Source organism: Fringilla coelebs, assembly GCF_963513975.1.
Source record: "Fringilla coelebs genome assembly, chromosome: 11".
NCBI lineage: Eukaryota > Metazoa > Chordata > Aves > Passeriformes > Fringillidae > Fringilla > Fringilla coelebs.
In genome coordinates this window covers 6,129,590-6,148,794 of record NC_140037.1, presented here as the reverse complement: position 1 = coordinate 6,148,794, position 19,205 = coordinate 6,129,590, and the positions used below count along the sequence as shown (strand labels likewise).

General features: G+C 42.9%; 1 protein-coding gene across 1 annotated transcript; it reads right to left on the bottom strand.

Annotated features, from left to right (window-relative positions):
• Positions 1 to 3,677: 3,677 nt before the first annotated feature.
• Positions 3,678 to 17,331, bottom strand: LOC311158054 (homeobox protein CDX-1-like; the record flags this gene model as incomplete). Its single annotated transcript, XM_084213173.1, has 3 exons — positions 3,678 to 3,932; positions 7,100 to 7,245; positions 16,896 to 17,331. The coding sequence occupies 3 exons, from the start codon at positions 17,329 to 17,331 to the stop codon at positions 3,678 to 3,680; spliced, it is 837 nt and encodes a 278-aa protein (XP_084069299.1).
• Positions 17,332 to 19,205: the final 1,874 nt, after the last annotated feature.

Genomic DNA, 19,205 nt, shown 5'->3' with positions numbered 1-19,205 from the left:
ATGTAGCCTAAGGTATGCTTTTCTTCTTCAAGGCACTTCCCTAACAACCAATCAATCTTCACAGTACTCTGCTTTAGTGTCCTGAGTTTTGAGATGTGATAAAAGTGATGAGTTATTTGATATACCCAAAGTCAGGAAGAAAGTGAGTAGTAGCCTGAGGATGGCACCAGTATTTCATAACCCACAGTAAATGCACCCAAATAATTTCAGCTGATTTGTCTGCAATTTTCTGTCTCTCTTATTTTTATTTGGACAGAGTACAGCAAGTTAACAGCACTGCACAAGCTTCTTAGAGAAAAATCACTTCCTTTGGGGTTTGGTGGGCAACTGTTTAAAGGATTAGAGCCCATTGGAAATACTTAACTGGAGAGGTTGCTGAGAATTCTTACCAAAAAATCTAACTACTTAAAACAGCCACTGGCATAACTAGAAGGTTAATAATCTCTAAGGTATTGCCCTGGTTTATAGATACTGCTTTTGGAGCAATAAACTTTAACCTTTGAACATGTGCTTCTGCAAATAAAATCCAGCCTTATTTTGTGTACTTAACAACTTCTGATTGGAAACACATAGCAACCTATAGCAAGCATGCTTTCAGCAAACTGGAGCAGAAATGAAGCAGATCTTCAAAGTGGTCACTTATCTTCCTCAATAACTCTTCTACATGTAAACAAGATAAACCAGGTCGTTCTGCCAGATCCCACTCTCTTTGAATGATGTTTAAATAATTTTAAAGAGAAAGATGTTGTGTTCAGAACCATTTCTTAAAGTTCTTCCTTGAAGTACTTTTTTTCTTTTAGAAATGTTAATGAGAAATTAAGCTGTGTCATGAAAATGGGATTAAAATAGGTAGCGTGGACTTGATTCTGCAGAACCCTGGGGCCAAGCCTCTGATCACTTAGATAGAACTAGGTCTTAATTTATAGTATTTCAGTGCAAAAGACAAAGTTTCCCTCTGTATTCTTACCTTTTGAAAGTCTAAATCTGGATTTTTAAAATTCGTTTTTTTCCAGTATGCAAGCAAATTCCATTTAATTGGCCAATATGAGGATGCTTTTCCTGTTGAAGCTTTTCCACTCTCTGTTAACTTACGTATCTGTGTATATGTGAATATACATTTCCCTCTGCCAGCACAATGGCTGTGCTGTGTATTTCCAGTGGGTTCCTCCTTTGGGTAGATCCAAGGGCTCTTTTTTGGGAGAGCAGTTTGGTTGCAATGCTCAATGATGGGGATGGGAAATTCCTTTTGTTCCCGTGTGCTCTTTGTCATGTTCCTCTTTTCCTACCCTGTGGAAATCAGTTGGAGACTTTCTGTTGCTGAACTTTGAGTTGCAGCTTCTTCCTCTCCCCGGTGTTACCTGTGCTGTTGGCAGCAAATGGAGCACCACTGTGACAGGAATGAGTGGGAATTGTACAATTTTACAGTGCACCTTCTCCATTTCACTGAACTCTACCTTTGTTTAGCATTGTCCTTCTTGCAAACAAAATGATGAATCCAGTTACTAAGTAGTGCAAATTGCTGGCTCCCTGAACCATCCTGCTCTTCCCATGCTCCTCTATTGTCTCTAAACTGTTTTACCATCACTCTTCTTTTAAATTTGATATTAGAATACAATAACAGACTAATCATGAAAATCTGCAGGTTCACTTGCTGCAGTAGCTGATACACACTGCAAAATGGTTATGAAAAAAGGCATTTATTTTAATGCTCTGTATATACAAAGTAATTTCACATCACCAACATTTTGATACTCTAATAGTACTATTTGTTATAATTAAAAAACAAACCCAAGAATGTAGTGCCTAAATGACTTAATGCTCCTAAGTCTTTCTTGCAACAGTGACAGAGAGATTTCAGGGGATACCTTGATGGAAATTACTGAGAATAGGCATCCTAAATTCCTAAACTGCTTTAGACAATGGAGGGTACAACTTCCCAAATCACTCATGTGCTCTAGAAATTTTCCCTTTGCAGACAGAAGTTTTGTGCATGCAATTGGGAATCATATTGAGGAAATAAGTATCCAGATTATTGTTAAGTACTGATTACCTACCAAATTGTGCTTAGTATGGAAGGGATCAGCCCTTCAGGAATGAAAGATGCTGAGAGCTTTATTTTAAGTGAAGTATTTTGTTTGCTTTTTCTTCTATTAATTTGGCTTCTCAAATTTTATTAGTGTCACAATAACTCATAAAACTGGACCAGATTTAGATTTGGTTGAATGCAATTATTGCATCTTTATTTATGGGCTCTGCTGTCTCATGAAATGCAGTCACTTTTTGAAATACGCTTTTTAAAAGGATTTCTGCCCCGCTTTGTTTTTTTAAGGATCCAGAATGAATCTGACATGGATTTTCTTTGTCCACAAATGAACTTGGGCAAAGATTCACAATTCCAGAATGCTTTCAAAACATTTACATTAAGATCAAAGAGTGCCTGTTTATACCAGTGTATGGAGCATTGGAAATCATACCTGTCAAAGCCCAAAAAATTCCAAAAAGCTCATCCCTGACCTTTGCCCTTAACATGTGGTGAGTGCAACCACCCAGCTCCAGGCTTTCCATCGAGTGGGTCAAACCCATCAGCCAGGTTTGCATTTCTCAAGATGCATGTGGAAAGTCCACGAGTGGGATCAGTACATGGAACCTGTACTGCGGAGATCAGAGGAGCAGGAATCTTCTGGGCACAGCCACTCGGGCACAGCTGCTTCAGCAGTGTGGGACTGATGGCCTGGGCCAGGTGTGGTGCCTTTTTTGTGTCTGCAACAGAACGAGTGGCTGTGCCTGCTCCTGGGCTCTCCTTCCTGTGCCTCCCCAGCTGCTCCCAGGCCGGAGGGCTCCTGTGGCACAGGCATTCCCTTCTCCAGGGACTCCTGGCCTGGTGGCACAGGCATTCCCTTCTCCAGGGACTCCTGGCCTGGTGGCACAGGCATTCCCTTCTCCAGGGACTCCTGGCCTGGTAGCACAGGCATTCCCTTCTCCAGGGACTCCTGGCCTGGTGGCACAGGCATTCCCTTCTCCAGGGACTCCTGGCCTGGTGGCACAGGCATTCCCTTCTCCAGGGACTCCTGGCCTGGTGGCACAGGCATTCCCTTCTCCAGGGACTCCTGGCCTGGTAGCACAGGCATTCCCTTCTCCAGGGACTCCTGGCCTGGTGGCACAGGCATTCCCTTCTCCAGGGACTCCTGGCCTGGTGGCACAGGCATTCCCTTCCCGAAGGACTCCTGGCCTGGTGGCACAGGCATCCCCTTCCCGAGGGACTCGTGGCACAGGCATTCCCTTCTCCAGGGACTCCTGGCCTGGTGGCACAGGCATTCCCTTCCCGAGGGACTCCTGGCCTGGTGGCACAGGCATTCCCTTCCCGAGGGCCTCATGGCACAGGCATTCCCTTCCCGAGGGACCCCTGGCCTGGTGGCACAGGCATTCCCTCCCCAGGGACTCCTGGCCTGGTGGCACAGGCATCCCCTTCCCGAGGGACTCGTGGCACGGGCATTCCCTTCCCGAGGGACCCCTGCAGTTCCTGGCCCTTGGAGCTCGTGCTGTGCTGCACACTTGGCGGTGCCTCTGGTTTAGTGTCCTTGAAGCTTGTGTGCCCCGGGCTGGGGCACGCTGGGGACGCCCCCGGGCCCTGTAGTGCTCCGGTGCCGGTCCGTGGGCTCGGTGCCACCGTGGCAGGCTCACTGCGAGGCCACCACCTGCTGCAGGGTCCCTCCGTGCTGCAAGCCGGCCATGGGCAGCGCGGCCGGCGGCGGCGGCGCGGGGAAGAGGGAAGCGGCCATGTCGGGGTGAGGCTGTGCCTCAGGGCCCGGCATCGGGCTCACCGAGCCGGAGTCACTCTGCAGGGAGCCCAGGCTGCTGCCGTCAAAGTGAGTCAGTTTCTTCTTCATTAGTTTTCTCTCTTTGGCTCGGCGATTCTGGAACCAGATTTTCACCTGCAGAGGAGCAGAGGGAAATTGTTTTCAGTTGCTACGGGACTGAATGTGGTCCTTTGTGTACTTAGTCACAGAATCATAGGGAAAATCATGAGGACCACTGAGAAAGGCAATGACAAACTGAGACAACAGAGCTGTTTGCTTGTTTTTCATACAGGTAATCTTTCCTATTTAGTAATAAAATATTAATTAACAGCTCGATAAAAAGTGAGTTTTGTTGTTAGTTCAATTATTTCTTTATGGAATGAGCCCTGATTTATTTAATTTTTCGAAACAAAATCTAACAGAACAGAATCTCATGTGTCCTAGTGATTGCCAGAATTATGCGAGAGTGTTGTTACACCGAAAACTGTGTGCCCTAGACAGGGCAAGCCAAGATCTGCTAGTGGCCTATAAACTGAGACACAAAAGCTTTCCTGATTAGATAGTGCATGTTAATTAGTGAGTTCCAGTGTGGAAGCCAGTGGAAATTCACTTCTCAGCAGAACTTCACCTGCGATACACAACATGAATTCAAAATATTGTCTTAGCAGTGCCTGAATAGCTGAGTGCTTTTCACTTAATTTGTAGATGGAAGCAGAATCTGCTGCTGTTTCCCACACAGTCCAGTGGCACCCGTGTCCCTGCCCTGTCCAGCCACCTTGGGGAAGGAATAAAGGACCTGCTGAAGGAGGATCTTCATTGGGGTGGGACAAGAGAGGATGTGAGCTGAAGGTGAGTAATGGTCAGCTGAAAATACTGCAGAACTTATTGAGGTGTGTAATGTTCTGTGGTCACTGGACTGGGCTTTGGATGTGAATCCCCAGGGTCGGGTTTAAAGCTGTGCACTCCAGCAGTTTATCCTTGGAAGTGGCTCTGCATCATGTCTAGTCAGTGTAATAAGTCAAGCTACCTCATGCAGGTTTGTTGTGTTTTCTTGTGCAGACAGCAAAGGAAACACTTCTGTCACCGTTTTCTATAGCCCAAAGAGAAAAAAATCAATATTTTGCTGAGAAATATTGGTCTGTTCAGTTATTTTTTGTGAGTAACTAGAAGGGGAAAGAGAATAATGATTGGAGAGGAGGTAAAACAGTGAGAGGTGATAACACCTGTGGCTCCCAGGCTGAATTTTAAAAGAAAATCACTGGTGAAGCCCAACAAAACATCTTAAGGACTCTGTGACAGTCTCAGGATGCTTCTCCTTGGGGCATTACTATTCCATTTTACAGCTGAAGGATTCAAATACATGCAAAGTCCATGTAGACTTAATCCAGGTCTCTTAAGTCCCAGGCTGCCATATGAGATGTTTGGCAGTTCCTTTTGCTGTCTTAGTTCTGGAATATTATTTCAGTACTAAATTATGTTTTATTAAACCAGTCTCAAGCCCTCTCAGATCTCTTGCATTCTGACTGTGCAGAGATAATCCATTCTCATAATTTCTCTCATACATTTGCCAAAACGTATGAAAAGATGAAACAGTCTGAAATAAACCAACATTTCAGAATTACCCTCTGGCTTCGGTGTTCCTACCTGCCTGTGAATTGAGGTTTTTATTCTGGTTTGTTGTTAAATAAGAGAAGCAGATCTGCAGAGAGGAATTAGTGGGCACTGCAGGGTCGTGTGCCAATTATCAAGTAAGTCCAAGTAAGAACAGGTCTGTAATGTCAGACTAAAAGCTGACAGGGCCAGCTGCATCTGTCTGACGTGTTCTTCACCTGTTGCCCTTCTTTCTTTCAGTTCTTTTTTCATGCAAATCTCTCTTCCCCTGAAGTCTGATTTTCTCTCTTCTTTCTCATCCTCATCATCTCCTTTATTTCTGTATCCTTCCTACATTAACAGTGCTTCACTTTGCCTTTTTTTTCTTAGATATTGCATCTTTCCTCCCTTGTTTAAACAGTTTTTCTTTGTCTTTTTGAGATATTCCTTCCAGGGAATTATGGCAGAGGCAGGAAAAAAGTTTTTCCAGAAAATCAATTGAGGTTTTAGGTAGCGTGCAGAGAAACTTGGGATAGAACAGTGTGTGTTCAGTTGTGCTCATAAGATGGAGTTTTTTAATTTGTACGAAAGGGTGGTGATGAGAGTATATCAGGAATTTCTTACTTAATCTTCCATTTTTAAAAAACATTCAGAGATGTAGGTTGTATGAACTGGAATTCATTTTTGTTCTTGACATATTGATGATGGTGAAGAAGAACAAATATTGCAAAAACTCTCGCCAAGTTTCCCCAATATATACAAAGAAATAGATCACATATTTTTGTTTCACCTCTTCAAATACACTTACAAAACATTCATCAGGAATTATCACTGAGCTAGGAAATTTCAAGTAAATATCACTGGTTGTTTACAGAAGCAGGGCCATAATATTCAAATTCAGCATAATTAAGTCAAATTTTGAATGTTTTAACAGCCAGCAAAAAGACACACGGTGTATTTTTTATACCTAGCTGGAACAATTTTAATTTTCAACAATTAAATCCTGGCATTCAGCATCAGATTGAGGAATATTTGCAAAATGGGTGTTTGCTTCTCCATTTCTGTAAGCCCAGCATGTGCTGTGTGAGCCAGGTTCAAGTTGGATGGACAGTGCTCCAGTGGGTGGGCTCTGGACAATTCCTGCTCAGCAGAGCCCATAAAACAATAGTGAATCAGACCTAATCATGGGATTGTGTTTTGATTTATCTTCTGGGAACAGAAGTGGAATTTGGAGGGGAGGAAATGGGGCAGGAGAAAGGAGTAGCACGTATGTAGGAAACCTTTAACAAAAGGTACAAGGCAGCCAAGGAAACAAAACCCTTAAAGTGTCCTGCCCATACTTGAGCTCATCACTTCCATCTCTGCTGAGACTGACCTTGTTGGATTTGGTTATGGAATTCCCACTGACATAGCAGAACCAGGATTTCTGCTTTAGAAAGTTCAGTGTGAAATTCTCTTTGCTACCACAGCCCAGAGAGAAATCCAGGCAGAATTTTGGTGATGTTGTATAGCTCGTGTTTTTCAGAACGGGAAAAAGATGGTGTGTGCATTTCCTGGGTTATTGCACAGCCCTAGTTTGGGTTCTACTGCAAAGGGAACCCAGTGTTGGTTACTGGAGGCATTAACATTTCTGTATTCTTTACCATACAGTTGTCTCCTCAGCAGCAGTCAGAAATTCAAAGGAAAGCCTGGATGGGTCATCCATACTCTACCTGTCTCTCGGAAAGTCTTAGGTTTGCAGCAAGTTCAGACTTCCTCCTGATTGTAATGTATCTGTTGTAATGAAACTCCTTCTCTAATTCTAATCTCTGATGATCTGTGTAAACCACTCGGTACTTCTCTCTCGTTCTTGTTTTACCTGTTTTAAAAGAAGAACACATTGCTTCAAGCTGGAATTTTTTCACTTTAGTACCACAAAATATCTGGCTTTACATTTGAAAATATCAGGGGGATTTTAGGCCTGATTCTCTATGCACTTACCCAGAGTTACTCCCTTGACTTGGTCTTGATTTACAACACAAGAGGTTCATACCATCAGATACTAGGTTTGCTCCTTAGTAAATAGATAATAAACTGCTTCTCGTGTTCTTTATCACCCCTGTGTTATCATTGGGAAAGGGAAGGCATTCCTGGTAAGAATAAGGAGCCAGGAAAACTGGGTTCTGTTCCCAGCTCTGCTGCAAACATCCTGCCTGCTGTTGCATTGCTCTTGTCTCTGGCCCTGGATCTGACACTCCTACCTGCCTCAGAGAAAACTGTCAAGGACATTTTACTGCACAAAATACTGATAGCTTCCAAAGTTCCTCACGTCTTGTTGCTAGAAAAATTCCCACAACGTTGTGATTGTTACTGCAGTTTGGAGGTTGTGTTTTCCCATCAAGTCTGGCACAGTCTGCCCACGACCTGATAACAGCACAGGGAACAGTAACATAGGTTTTCAGATGACAGTTCATAAAAAAGAGAAAAGGCAAGCAATAATACTTCACAATGGGCAGGGAACTGCAGCATCTGCTGTTTTGGGAGCAGCATTGCTGCCTCCCTTCAGCTGTGGGTGCAGCTGAGTGGAGCAGACACGGCTCAGCAGCATCCAGGGCATTAAAAGGCAATGGCAGATGACAGGAGCCAGGGAACACAGATGCAAGGAGCTGAAATTTTATGGATCCCATACGGGGTCATTTCTGAGGACAGAATGTGTGGCTGCTCTGAAAGAAAGCTGAGAATGGAAAAGGCTGCTGCTGGCTCCCTTCCTCTGTGGTTTATGATTTAGGGAATCAATATATTGGAGATCGGCACCTGCTTAAAGCCAAAGCCTGAGGTCTTCCCACATTTTTAACAGATTGGATCATTGTTGTGTTAAGACCAGTGTTACTATCTTTACTGACCACAATTTTTGATGCTTCCTTGTTTACCTGTATTTATATGGACATTCCTGCAGATCTGCATATTTAGCCAGTGAATTGTCTGGGACAGGGAATATATTTTCAGTGGTTTTTTTTGCTCTGTATTCCATTGTGGTGCTGGAGGTTGTGAAACTGTGCCCTCAGTGGTTACTGCAGCAGAAGAACCCCCTGAGGTTTAGGTTCTCTCAGGTGATGCACAGAGCTCAGGTGTTTGTACCTGTACCCATCTGCTGTTGCTGCAGGTGTCGTGTGGCTTTGCACAGCAGCTCCTGTTTGCTTACAGAGCTTTTTCTAACAAGGTCATAGAGATGCCTAACTCCTCAAAAAACAGGTGCCACAAGCTCCTAATAATTACACTCTAATAGGAGCAGTTAATTTGGAATGGGGTGAAATAGATTCTCAGGCATGTGGTTGGTAACATTTTAGTGTCTGAGTAGATCCCCATGGCACAGTAGAGCCCCAGTGCCACCAGCTTTCCATGGCTGGAGAGAGGAGCTGGAGGGGCCATCTCTCAGTGCTGCCAAAGGCCTGTTCCTACCCAGCCCTTCCTTCCCACTCCCCTTGCTTCTGAAGCTTCATCGCTCCCAAAGATCAGAATTTGGGGCACAGGGCTACAGCAGAATCTTGGGTTAATGGTTTTCCCCCATCTGTGGAGGGAGATGTGGTGTTTCTTTGTTTTTTATGGAACTTTCCACTTTTTTGCTTTCCACTTGCCATGCACACCAGAGAGGGTCACTTTTGCCTCTTCCGGTATTTGACAGTCAGGACTTTGCTATTTCTAAGAATTTTTGACTCACCAACCTATTGCTTGCATTAGAAGTTTATTCAGGTTCTGCTCCTCTTTGTACTCTTTGTGTAGATCCCAGAGCCAGAGCTGGTGAGCACTGAAAGTCCTGGGCAGTGCAATGCTGTAAATAAATCCTTTTATAGCCTGGATGGGGATGGTTCTGGCTCACCCTACAAGACAGGGGTTCTCTAGGACTCTCCCCAGGCTTGTAGGACTAAATCTTCATCAGAATTTGGTCCTTCAGCTTCCATGTTCCAACCTGGGGGAGCATCAATAGTGTCTTTACAATGCTCTGGGTATCATCCAACCCTTCTTAAGGCCATCAGCCTGATTACTTGGAATATTTCAATAGGGAAAATAGGTGTGGGATTGCTCCTTAGGCTGTGGGTTCTGCTCAATCCTTTGTCTCACATCTGTTACCTGTCTGTGAAGGTGCTGCCTGGCTGGGGAAGATGTGCAGGACATTCTCATTCACTGGCATTTCCACCTGTGTGGAACTGCAGTGGAAGCAGAATTAGCCCAGTGACGTTTACACTGATAATCCAGTGAAAACTGCTGCTAATTTTAGAGCATTAAGGTAAGGCTTGTAGAGTGTCTAAGGAACAGCAGTGATTCAGTTCAGTCCACATAAATACCAGGACATTTGTTTTCCTTCAGTGGAAGTGTAAATTGTTTGTTTAACATATGGTAACCTGTGGTGCTTTAATGCCTCACTTGATATTTTTAAACTTTTGATCTCTTTAACTGGTAGTGTGGTTAAGGGTTTTTTTCCTCTTCAAATGAGAATTTGGGGTCATTCTACGGGACAAAATGTTTAACATGTTTCCTTAGTGTCCTTTGTGTTGTTAAGATGGAGTACACAAAAGAGCAACAAGGTGATCTTATCTTGACCTCTATTCTCATTCAGAAGGCAAAGACAAATATCAAATGTTCTTCTATTGCCAAAACAAGGTGGTAAACTTCAAGAAGAACCTTCCTGTTTCTGATTTTAAGTGCTTAAAGCCTTACTACCTGAATAGGAGAGAGTTGTGGTGTTTTGGGGGATTTTTGGTAGGGTTTTTTTTTCTCTTTAGAAGAAGAAATTAAATGTACATGGAAAACAGAATTTTCTCCCATAAGATCTTTTATTTCTCTACAAGTAGCTCTCAGGTTCTTTTAGTGGAATTGATAATATCTGGATTCTTTTTGAAGGAAGATTGGGAGCTTTGACATTTAATTTCTTTCTTAAAGTTAAGAAAATAATTTAGAAAGTAAGAAAGCAAAAGTAAGGAAATTCTGAGAAGTGCTCTGAGAAAAATTCTCTTATGTGTCACATAAACCTTGTCTTTAATAATTTGGTATTTTTTTAATGTGTGGAGTAATACTGTCTGTGTGAGACAAGAGACAGTGGGAGCTGAGATCTGCCAGGGTCTTCCAAGAGACACTTTTAGCTCTGGCAGAGCCATGTTTTAGTTTGTTAGGCCTTCACTCTCCTTGATGTCACTGAGAGTCTTCCTACTGCCTTTGTTGGATGCTGGGCTGGAATTAGTCTGCACATGGCATTTCCTTTCAAAGGCAAAGCACACTTTTATTTGCCAGAGTTAACAAACAGCAGCAACAGAACCCATCCCTAAACAGTTTGGGACTTCAGCTTCCGAATTGCATCTGCTAGCCAGAGCAGATCCACTCCACTGTGTTCTGCAGACCTCCTGGTTTTAATTTCAATTGCATTTTATTTCCAGGAGAAATATTGCCTGAGTAAAATTTGAGGTGGGACTAGTGGATTCACCCCACAGACAGTGGGAGGATGTTCTTCACTTCTCAGGACATAATGGCAGAATTCAGTGATGCAATGATAAAAGTCCTTGTATTAATGCAATTCTTTAATGGAATCCTGCACATTTTCCTCACTTAGCTGAGTGAAATAGCCAACATTCGACTTTGTACCATCTTAATTAATCTGTCTTTTGTTAGTGACAGGTTAAAATGAGAGTCAGCAGTACTGTGTCAGTTCTATAGGGAATATGTTCTGGCATGGGCAGTTCCACCATGGAATTGTGGTTGGAGAGGTTATTGGTGCTCGGGTGGAAGAGAAATAAAACAAAAGGGCTTTGAAGAAGCTACCTTTGCAGCCTGCCTGCTTTTGTGCTGGGGGAGTGGATTTCCTGGGTTTAATGAGCTATATAAGAAGAGGGAGTTTTGTCAAAACCCTTTTTGCACTAGTGACTGCTGAGGAGGGCCTTTGGAGCAGCAAGAAATCAGACATTTCAGAGCTGGAAATCTTTTTGTGGGATATACTTTAACAATGCTGCTCCATCACACCCACTCTGGCAATTTTTGACTGGCCAAGTTTTGAGTTGGGGGAAGGGAACAGCTTTCCCATTGGTCATAAAATTCACAGAGTATTTCTTCTGAAGACAATAAAGCTGGGAGAAGGCCTCTTTATTTGCTGTGAAAATCATCACCCTTTCCGGCAATATAACTCCTGAAGAAAAGAGGGAGAAGGAAGAGACAAGACTGCATATCAAAGCAAAGAGAAGTGTTAAAAGGGTCTGTTGCCTCAATATGACAGATAGGCCTCAAAACCTCAGACAATGTAGGCCAGGAAAGGGGAAAAAAACCCCACCATTGGACCTCACAACTTGTTTACAAAGCAAAATAAATTAGCATTAGAACCAGCCCTGGGCCCTCTTTCAGAGCCTTCTCTCTTCACTTTTCAGGAGTGTTCTGCAGGCACTGAAACCAGCATCATAAACCAGCATCTTTCATAAAATCAGAAGCTGCCTGAAGGTGTCCTAGGATAGGATAGGATAGTGTAGGATTTCTGTGGGATTGCTGACAAAGCATTGCAGCCTGGATTCCAGGGATTAGCAGTGTTTCAGAGGAAGTTATGACTGTCCTTGGTGGCTGGATGTTACCTTAAATCATCCCAGAAATGTCAAACAGCTTCTGGCCTGAGGATATGCTCTGTTCCCACCTGCATCTCTCTGTTACTTTACTATTAAAAAACTGATGTTAATTTTTGAGTTTATAGACTGACAGAGATTGGGCCTCAGTTTTGTTTAGGACTCTAACTACTTATGTACTTTAAAAGTGTAGGAAAAGTAAAGGGCAAATTCTCCTTGACTTAAGTCAGTAATTTCACTGACCAATTGAAATTGTGTAGCAGAAGTAATTTTAAATAAGGTCTGAAGACAAACATTGTGCTGCACATAATGTTCTGTAAAGCTAAATTTAAAAATCCCCACCAGCCACTGTATTAGAAAATGTGACATAGATGCAGTCTTAGATAATACTCCTGCCAGAAACCTTGGTGTGATAAATAGGTGTCCTGGCCCTGGGCATTACTGCAAAGTTAGGTGCTAAAGGTTTGTGAAACTCGGTGTGATTCTGTGTTTGTGTTTTCTGCTACATCTCTCTCATCTGTTTTTTTATACATGCTCAGGTTGTTCAGGCTTAAAAAACCAGAATAGAATCATAGAACTGAAACCTTTCAACAGACTTGAATTTTTCCTTCTGTTTTCAATTTTGAATATGTTCTGCTATTCTGTAATAAAGCTCATTGGCCAACTTCTGGTTTTCCCTTTGCTAGTGTAAACTTTTCTATTTATCCTCATCTACAGAAGGAATTGCATCCAAAGCAGAGTCATTTTTATTCTCTTTAAGCAATGACTTTTATTCTCTTTAAGCAACTGCAGGTTGAGGCAGAAGCACTCAACCTGCAGAAAATGTCAGTGGATTTCTGAGTGGCAAACCAGGGGAAATCCCGTTGCCAATGACTATAGACTAAAAGGAAAGTGATGAACTGAGATTTTTCCCAAGTGTTGCATGTTCTTTAGCATTCAGCATTTTACAGGAATGGCCTCTAAAGAGGTTTGTTCCTCTTCCTTCCATTTGAGGGAATAGAACTCCTTCCTTCAAAGACTAAGTGTGATACATTTACAGTGCCTTTAGTCTTGATGCTCTCAGTTCTCCTGTCATCAGCAGCAGAAAACTGTCCTTTGTGTCTGCAGAGTAAATTTTTATTGAAGAAGAATGATAGGAGAGTTGTCATCTACAGGGAAAATCTCTGCTCTGAATCTGTTCACCTGTTTCAAAACATGTCCCCACCCTGTTTTATGGTAACATAAGTGCAGATCTTAAGGTGCACTTTCAGCTTTGTGAGCAAATTCTCGTGGGAGTTCCCTGCTCAAACTCGGTGTTTTGGGCACACTTTTACCACAGGTGTGTGTTGTTTTCTCACACAGTCATAAAGTCAAGTCTACTCCTGTGTGAGTGATGACACAGCTCCATAAAAATCCTGAAATCAACAGGACGAGATTTGTAGCTTCTTCTAAGGTGGTTTTATTCTACTTTCCATCAAAGAATTTGCCTGTAATTATGTCTTGTGTGTGTGTGTGTAATTTCCACCTCAAATTTCTATCTGTGGCTTTGTTCTGTTCTGTGTTACAATTGCTCCTTGTCCTGACTGTGCTCACCCTCTCCAAGGAGAGGTTGAGGAGACAGGAGCAGTGTAAGGGCTGGAGTAGTCTTTTCTCTCAGTGTTTGTGGCTGAAAATCCTGAGTACTCAGAGCTTCCCCTTCAAGTGTTCTGAGTCAAAGCACATTGGCTTTTTCCTGAGGAGTGCAGAGACAGGGCGCTGGATTCTATGTGCTCTGCACTGAGGATCCAATCCCTGCAGTGCCAAGGCAGGCACAGACACTCAGCCATCCTTCAGTCAGAGAAAGAAGGATGCACGAAAGCCTCAGCAGGACTTTCCTGCAGGAAATATGTTCTAGTAGTATTAAATCAGGATGCTAATCTCACATTAAATGAGATCTTCCCGAGATTTCAGCTACCCTCGCAAATTTCACTTTACGTCAGTTGAACACATGGTTCTGCATTGATGTAGATGGTTTTTACGGTTACAGAGTAAATCTTGAAATAATTTCTTCCTTTGTTTCAGGTTAGTTGTGTAGATAACAGTATCAAAAGACCTGGAGGGCATGAGGCAGTGGTAGAAATTTCAATGAAGTGTTTTCTTTGTTATCTGTCAGGACATGAGGCTGCAGAGCACCAGTAAGAGAAGATAACCATGAAATCTCTGGAGATGGGAATGCCAGGGATTCAGGGCCTTGTTTCTGTAGCTGCTCCAAGTCAGACTACTCAAAGTGAGTGAACCCTTGGCAAGAATCTGTCCCAGCCTTAAAGGGATAAGATTACAGGAACGTTTCTTGCACACTTCTGAGAATACCTTGAAAAAATTACTTGCTTTAATAATTATTGTTTTCACAGTGAAATATTATTGGTAGTGTTAGTATTGATAATTATTGCTTTGCAGAATGTAATGAATAAATAGCAAAATTAATTTGTCTGAATGATTACTGTTGTGATCACCTCAGGTAAGTCTGAGCCTCATTTTTTTCATCAATAAGAGCAGTGGTCTGTGTCTATTCCCAGGGAATAAGGAAAGCTAATAAATAATAAGTGTGATTCCTTCATTCTTGCAACACCAGACCTTTACTGAAATTCCCAAAGGTTTTGTAAAGAGACAGAAGGATAATGCCCAGTGAACAGAGACAGCTTTAAGGATGTAAAAAGAATTGGATTCAGTCTAAGAAAATTCAGAGGGGTTTGATCATGATGCAGCAAACAACATTTGCAGTGAGCCTGGTCACACCCCTGAAATCACTGCAACACCTGCATGTACAGAACCAAACTTACTCAGGTGCTTTCCTAGAGCTGACAGTGCTGCAAGGGAAAATATTTTAAAGTTATTTCATTTTTTGGGAAACCATGAAGGACAACAGTGCCCTTGCTTTTAAACAGAAAAAGACAGAGGATAAGGAGTGAAGGGAGAGAAAGGAACCAACTCCAGTGAAACAGATCTGCTGGCACTGAGCCTGCCTGGCCTAGCAGAAATACTAATATATATAAGAAGGAAAGAAGCAGCAGGAGAATTCCTTCTCTGGATTTTTTCCCTAAAGCAGCACTCAGTAGCTTTTGAATGTAGCCTTCCACTGGCCCATGGGCATTTGGGAGGGTCTGTTCCTATGGCCTGCTGATTTCTGGACACAGATATGCTCAATATCTTGTTAGACCACTCCAGAAAGGAGACACTCCCAGCTTTCCTGGGAATATTCTGACCTTTGCAGTCTTGAAATTTGGAAAGTTAGAAATCTCTAAGTTGTTCTTGAGCAGCAGTTAGAATGGGATATTTTATATTAGGTATATATATATATCTATATGTCTGTGTGCTGTATCAATCTATCCCAGTGTCCCACTAGCAAAGGGACAGCACAGACCAAATCAGGTTTTGCTCCCTTGGTGTGACTGGAATCCACAGGAGCACAAAGCAGGTAAGGAAGGGATGAGGAGCATTAGGTTTTTTGAGCAAGGGTTCTGCCATCCGTAAATCTCACAGTAGTGAGCAATTTTGTTGCCCTTGTAAGGACTCCTCAAAAGTAAGCTGCAAGTTTTTTCAGAACAGGCCCTCTTTTGTTTTTTCTTGGATAATATTCAGTGAAGAACAAATACAATTTTAAAAATACAAACTTTTTCATCCCCCCCTAAAAATTCTTATTCACACAGGGCAACAGCCTGTTCTGATTGCTCGGTTGAATTCTGTGAACTCTCCCTGAACTAAAGTTGTGTTCAGCAGGAGTGAGGAGGACTCTGCCCATACAAATTAGATGCATTATTTTAATATAGACAACTTTTCTATGCAGTTGCTTTCAATTCTCTAATGTCTGTTTAAAGTAATTGCTTTTCCACCAGAGATTGATTCAGTCCCTGCTTTGAAGACTTTTATTTACAAGCAGGTGTGGAGGGAGGGAGGAAAAGGGATGGAACCTTCCTGGGATGCAGCACTGAAATACTGGGAGCATCTCTTTAGGGGAGGAATTGAGCATCCCTAATTTCTACTGATCTCAGTGCATGTCAAAGCTGCTCAGCACCTCAGAGGATCAAATACTTTCATACAGCAGATTATGCCTCTGTTCTTTTCAGGCAGTTTTCCCTCTTTTTCTACTCCCCTTTGTTGTTTAATATTTTTTCATATACAGGGTGCAGATTTTTGTTTTAGGGATGCTCAATGTTTATATTTTCTCTTGTTCCTCCTCCCAATCAAACAGAACCTTTCCCTCAAGCTTCATGGCTTATTTTTGCTGCTTCAATACAAATAAAGAATTGTTTTGTACTCCTTGACTGTCATGCAGCAGAGCCTAATCTGTGGCTGTATTACCAGGCTGTGTTACCATGGATCTTTGTATTCCTGCATTTTCTGAGAGCAGCTACTACAAAGTGAAGCAAGCCTTTCCTTATCACCCCTGTTTTTAAAGCATTAACTCATTGTTTGATCTTGCAGATGTCATTTCAGTGTTCTGAGGTTTGGAGGGGTTGTTTCTGGTGGAAAGCCTTACTGCCAAGCCCCTGCTGTGCATATTTTACTTGAACTTTTCCTAGGTACTCCAAAACTTGAGGAAAGAAAGCAATGAATAGGTAGGTGATGGTGAATACAATATTTCCTGTTTCATCCCAATCTATAGAACTCCTATGAAAAGCAACTATTGGATATCACAAACTTTAAAAATGTATCTGAAGTGGGAAATGAAAGGACACTGCTTTGCATCTCCCACAAGATTAAAGGTCAAGCAAGAAACACAAGAAATAACCAAGTGACCAAACCCAGCATCCAGTAACTGAACCACTATTTAAGCACTAGCAAGAGAATCCTTCAGAGCAATCAGAATCTTTATTAATCTGAATCCTTCCCTCCGAACAGGGAACCCTGCAAACCCCCCCCAATGACACAACAACAAGTAAAAATCTCTTCTCATCACAAAACCTCCGTGCCCTCCTACCTGTGGACGTGGATTGCACCGTTTTCCTCATCCACTCATAAGAGCTGTGCCTTTGGCTGTTGGGAGAGATTTGCTGGGCATTAATTGTATCTACAGGAGGTAAGGGCGCAGCAGCAGCAGCGGGGTGCAGGGAGCTGTAATCAGCAGAGCTGTAGGAGCCCTGGCCAGGGGACGAGCCATTGATGTGGGCAGCGGGCGCGGCGCCGGACGGGCCTGGGCCGTAGGCGCTCCAGTCCTCGCGCTGGGGGCCGTAGTGGGAGCCCCAGGCGGGCGCCGGCTGCCCGTGGCTGTCCAGGGCTGGCACGGGGTGGTATCCCATGTAGTCGGAGTAGGCTGGAGCAGACACGAAGTTCTGCACGGGCAGGCTGTTGCTGGTGCACCTTGCGGATCCCGGATACATGCTGGTGTCTTTATCCAACAGATAGCTCACGTACATGATGCTCACAGCCTGCCTTTGTCTTGCTGGGACATCCTGCTCCTCGCAGGGTTTGTTTGATCTCCCTTCCCCTCCTCTTTCTTTCTCTCTTTTCTAGCCCAGCCTGGCTCTATAAATGACTCCTGCTAGCCCTGATGTCCCTTTACTACACATGATTAACAATGGTTTTACCAGGTGCTGGTGGTAACAGTTTACTAAGGTCCTGCCTGATGTCACAGATAACTGCCTGCCCCAAAATTACATTTGCATTCAAATGAAGGGCTGCCCATGCAGGCAACCCCACCTTGCTGCTAGTTCCAGTGCTTCCTTTCTCACAGATCTTTATGTATTGCCAGCCCCGTTCTTTACTTTGAGAATGTGGTTTGAAATCTCGTGGTCTTCCAGCAGAGTTGAGTAGGTAGTTAACCATAACTGTTCAGGCAGTAGAAGTTGTATTTTTCTTGAGCAGTGCATGTCAGGATCTCACGTCAGAGTTAGTCAAAGCCTGGTGTCTGCTGGTCCAGTAGTAGTTCTGCTCCAATGTCCTCTATTTTTTTTTAAGCTAAAACCAAAGGAGCAGTTCAGTGTTTAACAGCAGCTCTTACAGAGCTCCTCACATGAGCACTCTTCTTGACTTCAGCTCTTCATCTGTGTGGGAGAGCACTTAGAAACCACAGTAATCCTGGTGATTTTACCATTACAAAGGATATACAAGAAGTCTCATAGTCATTTTGAGCATTTGTTCATACGAATAGTCTTGTTGATGTTAGCAAGCTATTCATGAGCTGGCTGCTTGCCACAGTGATTGAAGTTCCTCTATTCTAACCTCCAACGTTCACAGAAAGGGAATCTGTTATTGAGAGAATGCAGAATTTGTCACTTTCCCTGTGCTTATGTCTTGGTTGTGATATTGAAATGAGTGATAGTTTTCCCTGAAGGTTTTTTTTGTTCTCATTGCTGTGCTTCTTCACAATAAGTAACACCTTTTCTTGGAAATATGGGAACAAATTACAGCTTTTTAGCTCAGGAAAGCAGTTTCCTAACTTTCAGGAGGACTCTTATGATTGTGAGTAACAAATCACTATGAGATCATCTGTAACCCAGGAGCAAGGAGAGAAAGTGTGGATTTCTTTTTTTAAACGAGATGGATACCTTAGCATTGTCTCTTAATGGGAGTTCACCCTGTTTTCCTTCCGGCTCCTTTAATGATGTGATACTTAATTGCACCTTTATTAATGATTCAACTTGTTAAAAGGAGTTTTTCCTTAAACAGGTGCAAAGTATAATGAGTTTTTTCTTTGTTCAGAGGTGTATTTTTTCTCTGAGTCTTTTGCACTTTAACACCATTTAAGCTTCCAGGTTCTGGGGAGGAAGGAATCACTTTGCACACCTGACAGCACCGTTGTTTCCTTTAGTGAGAGAGTGGTGTCCTTAGGCTGCATTCACAGTGTGCCTTGGGGCTGGACTTGTGGAAAAAGCTTATTTGACTGATAATCTCAGAAGCACAGCTACCTGCTCAGAGTATTTCAGATTTTCCTGCTGTGCACTTGGGTAAAATTTGTGCTCTTTTGCTTCTTTGATTGTTTTGGGGGGCTAATGTTTTGATGGTGTAATTGCTAAAAGGTATTTTAAAAATCATTGGGTGGTGGGAAGTTGCCAGAAGCTGTTTCTGCTGCTTGCATATGTGAGCTTACTCACTTGCAATTTGCACATCTGTGACAGCTGGCCACTCAAAATTACCAGCAGAGCTGCTGGGAAGGACTTCTCAAATCCAGGGAAGTCAGTGATCAGTGGGTCATGGATCTGAACTGCTTAATTCTGCTGCAGCAGCAAAATAAATCACAGTTGTCCAATTTAGAATTAGGTGTCTCTGAACAGCCTGTCTGCAGTTAAAG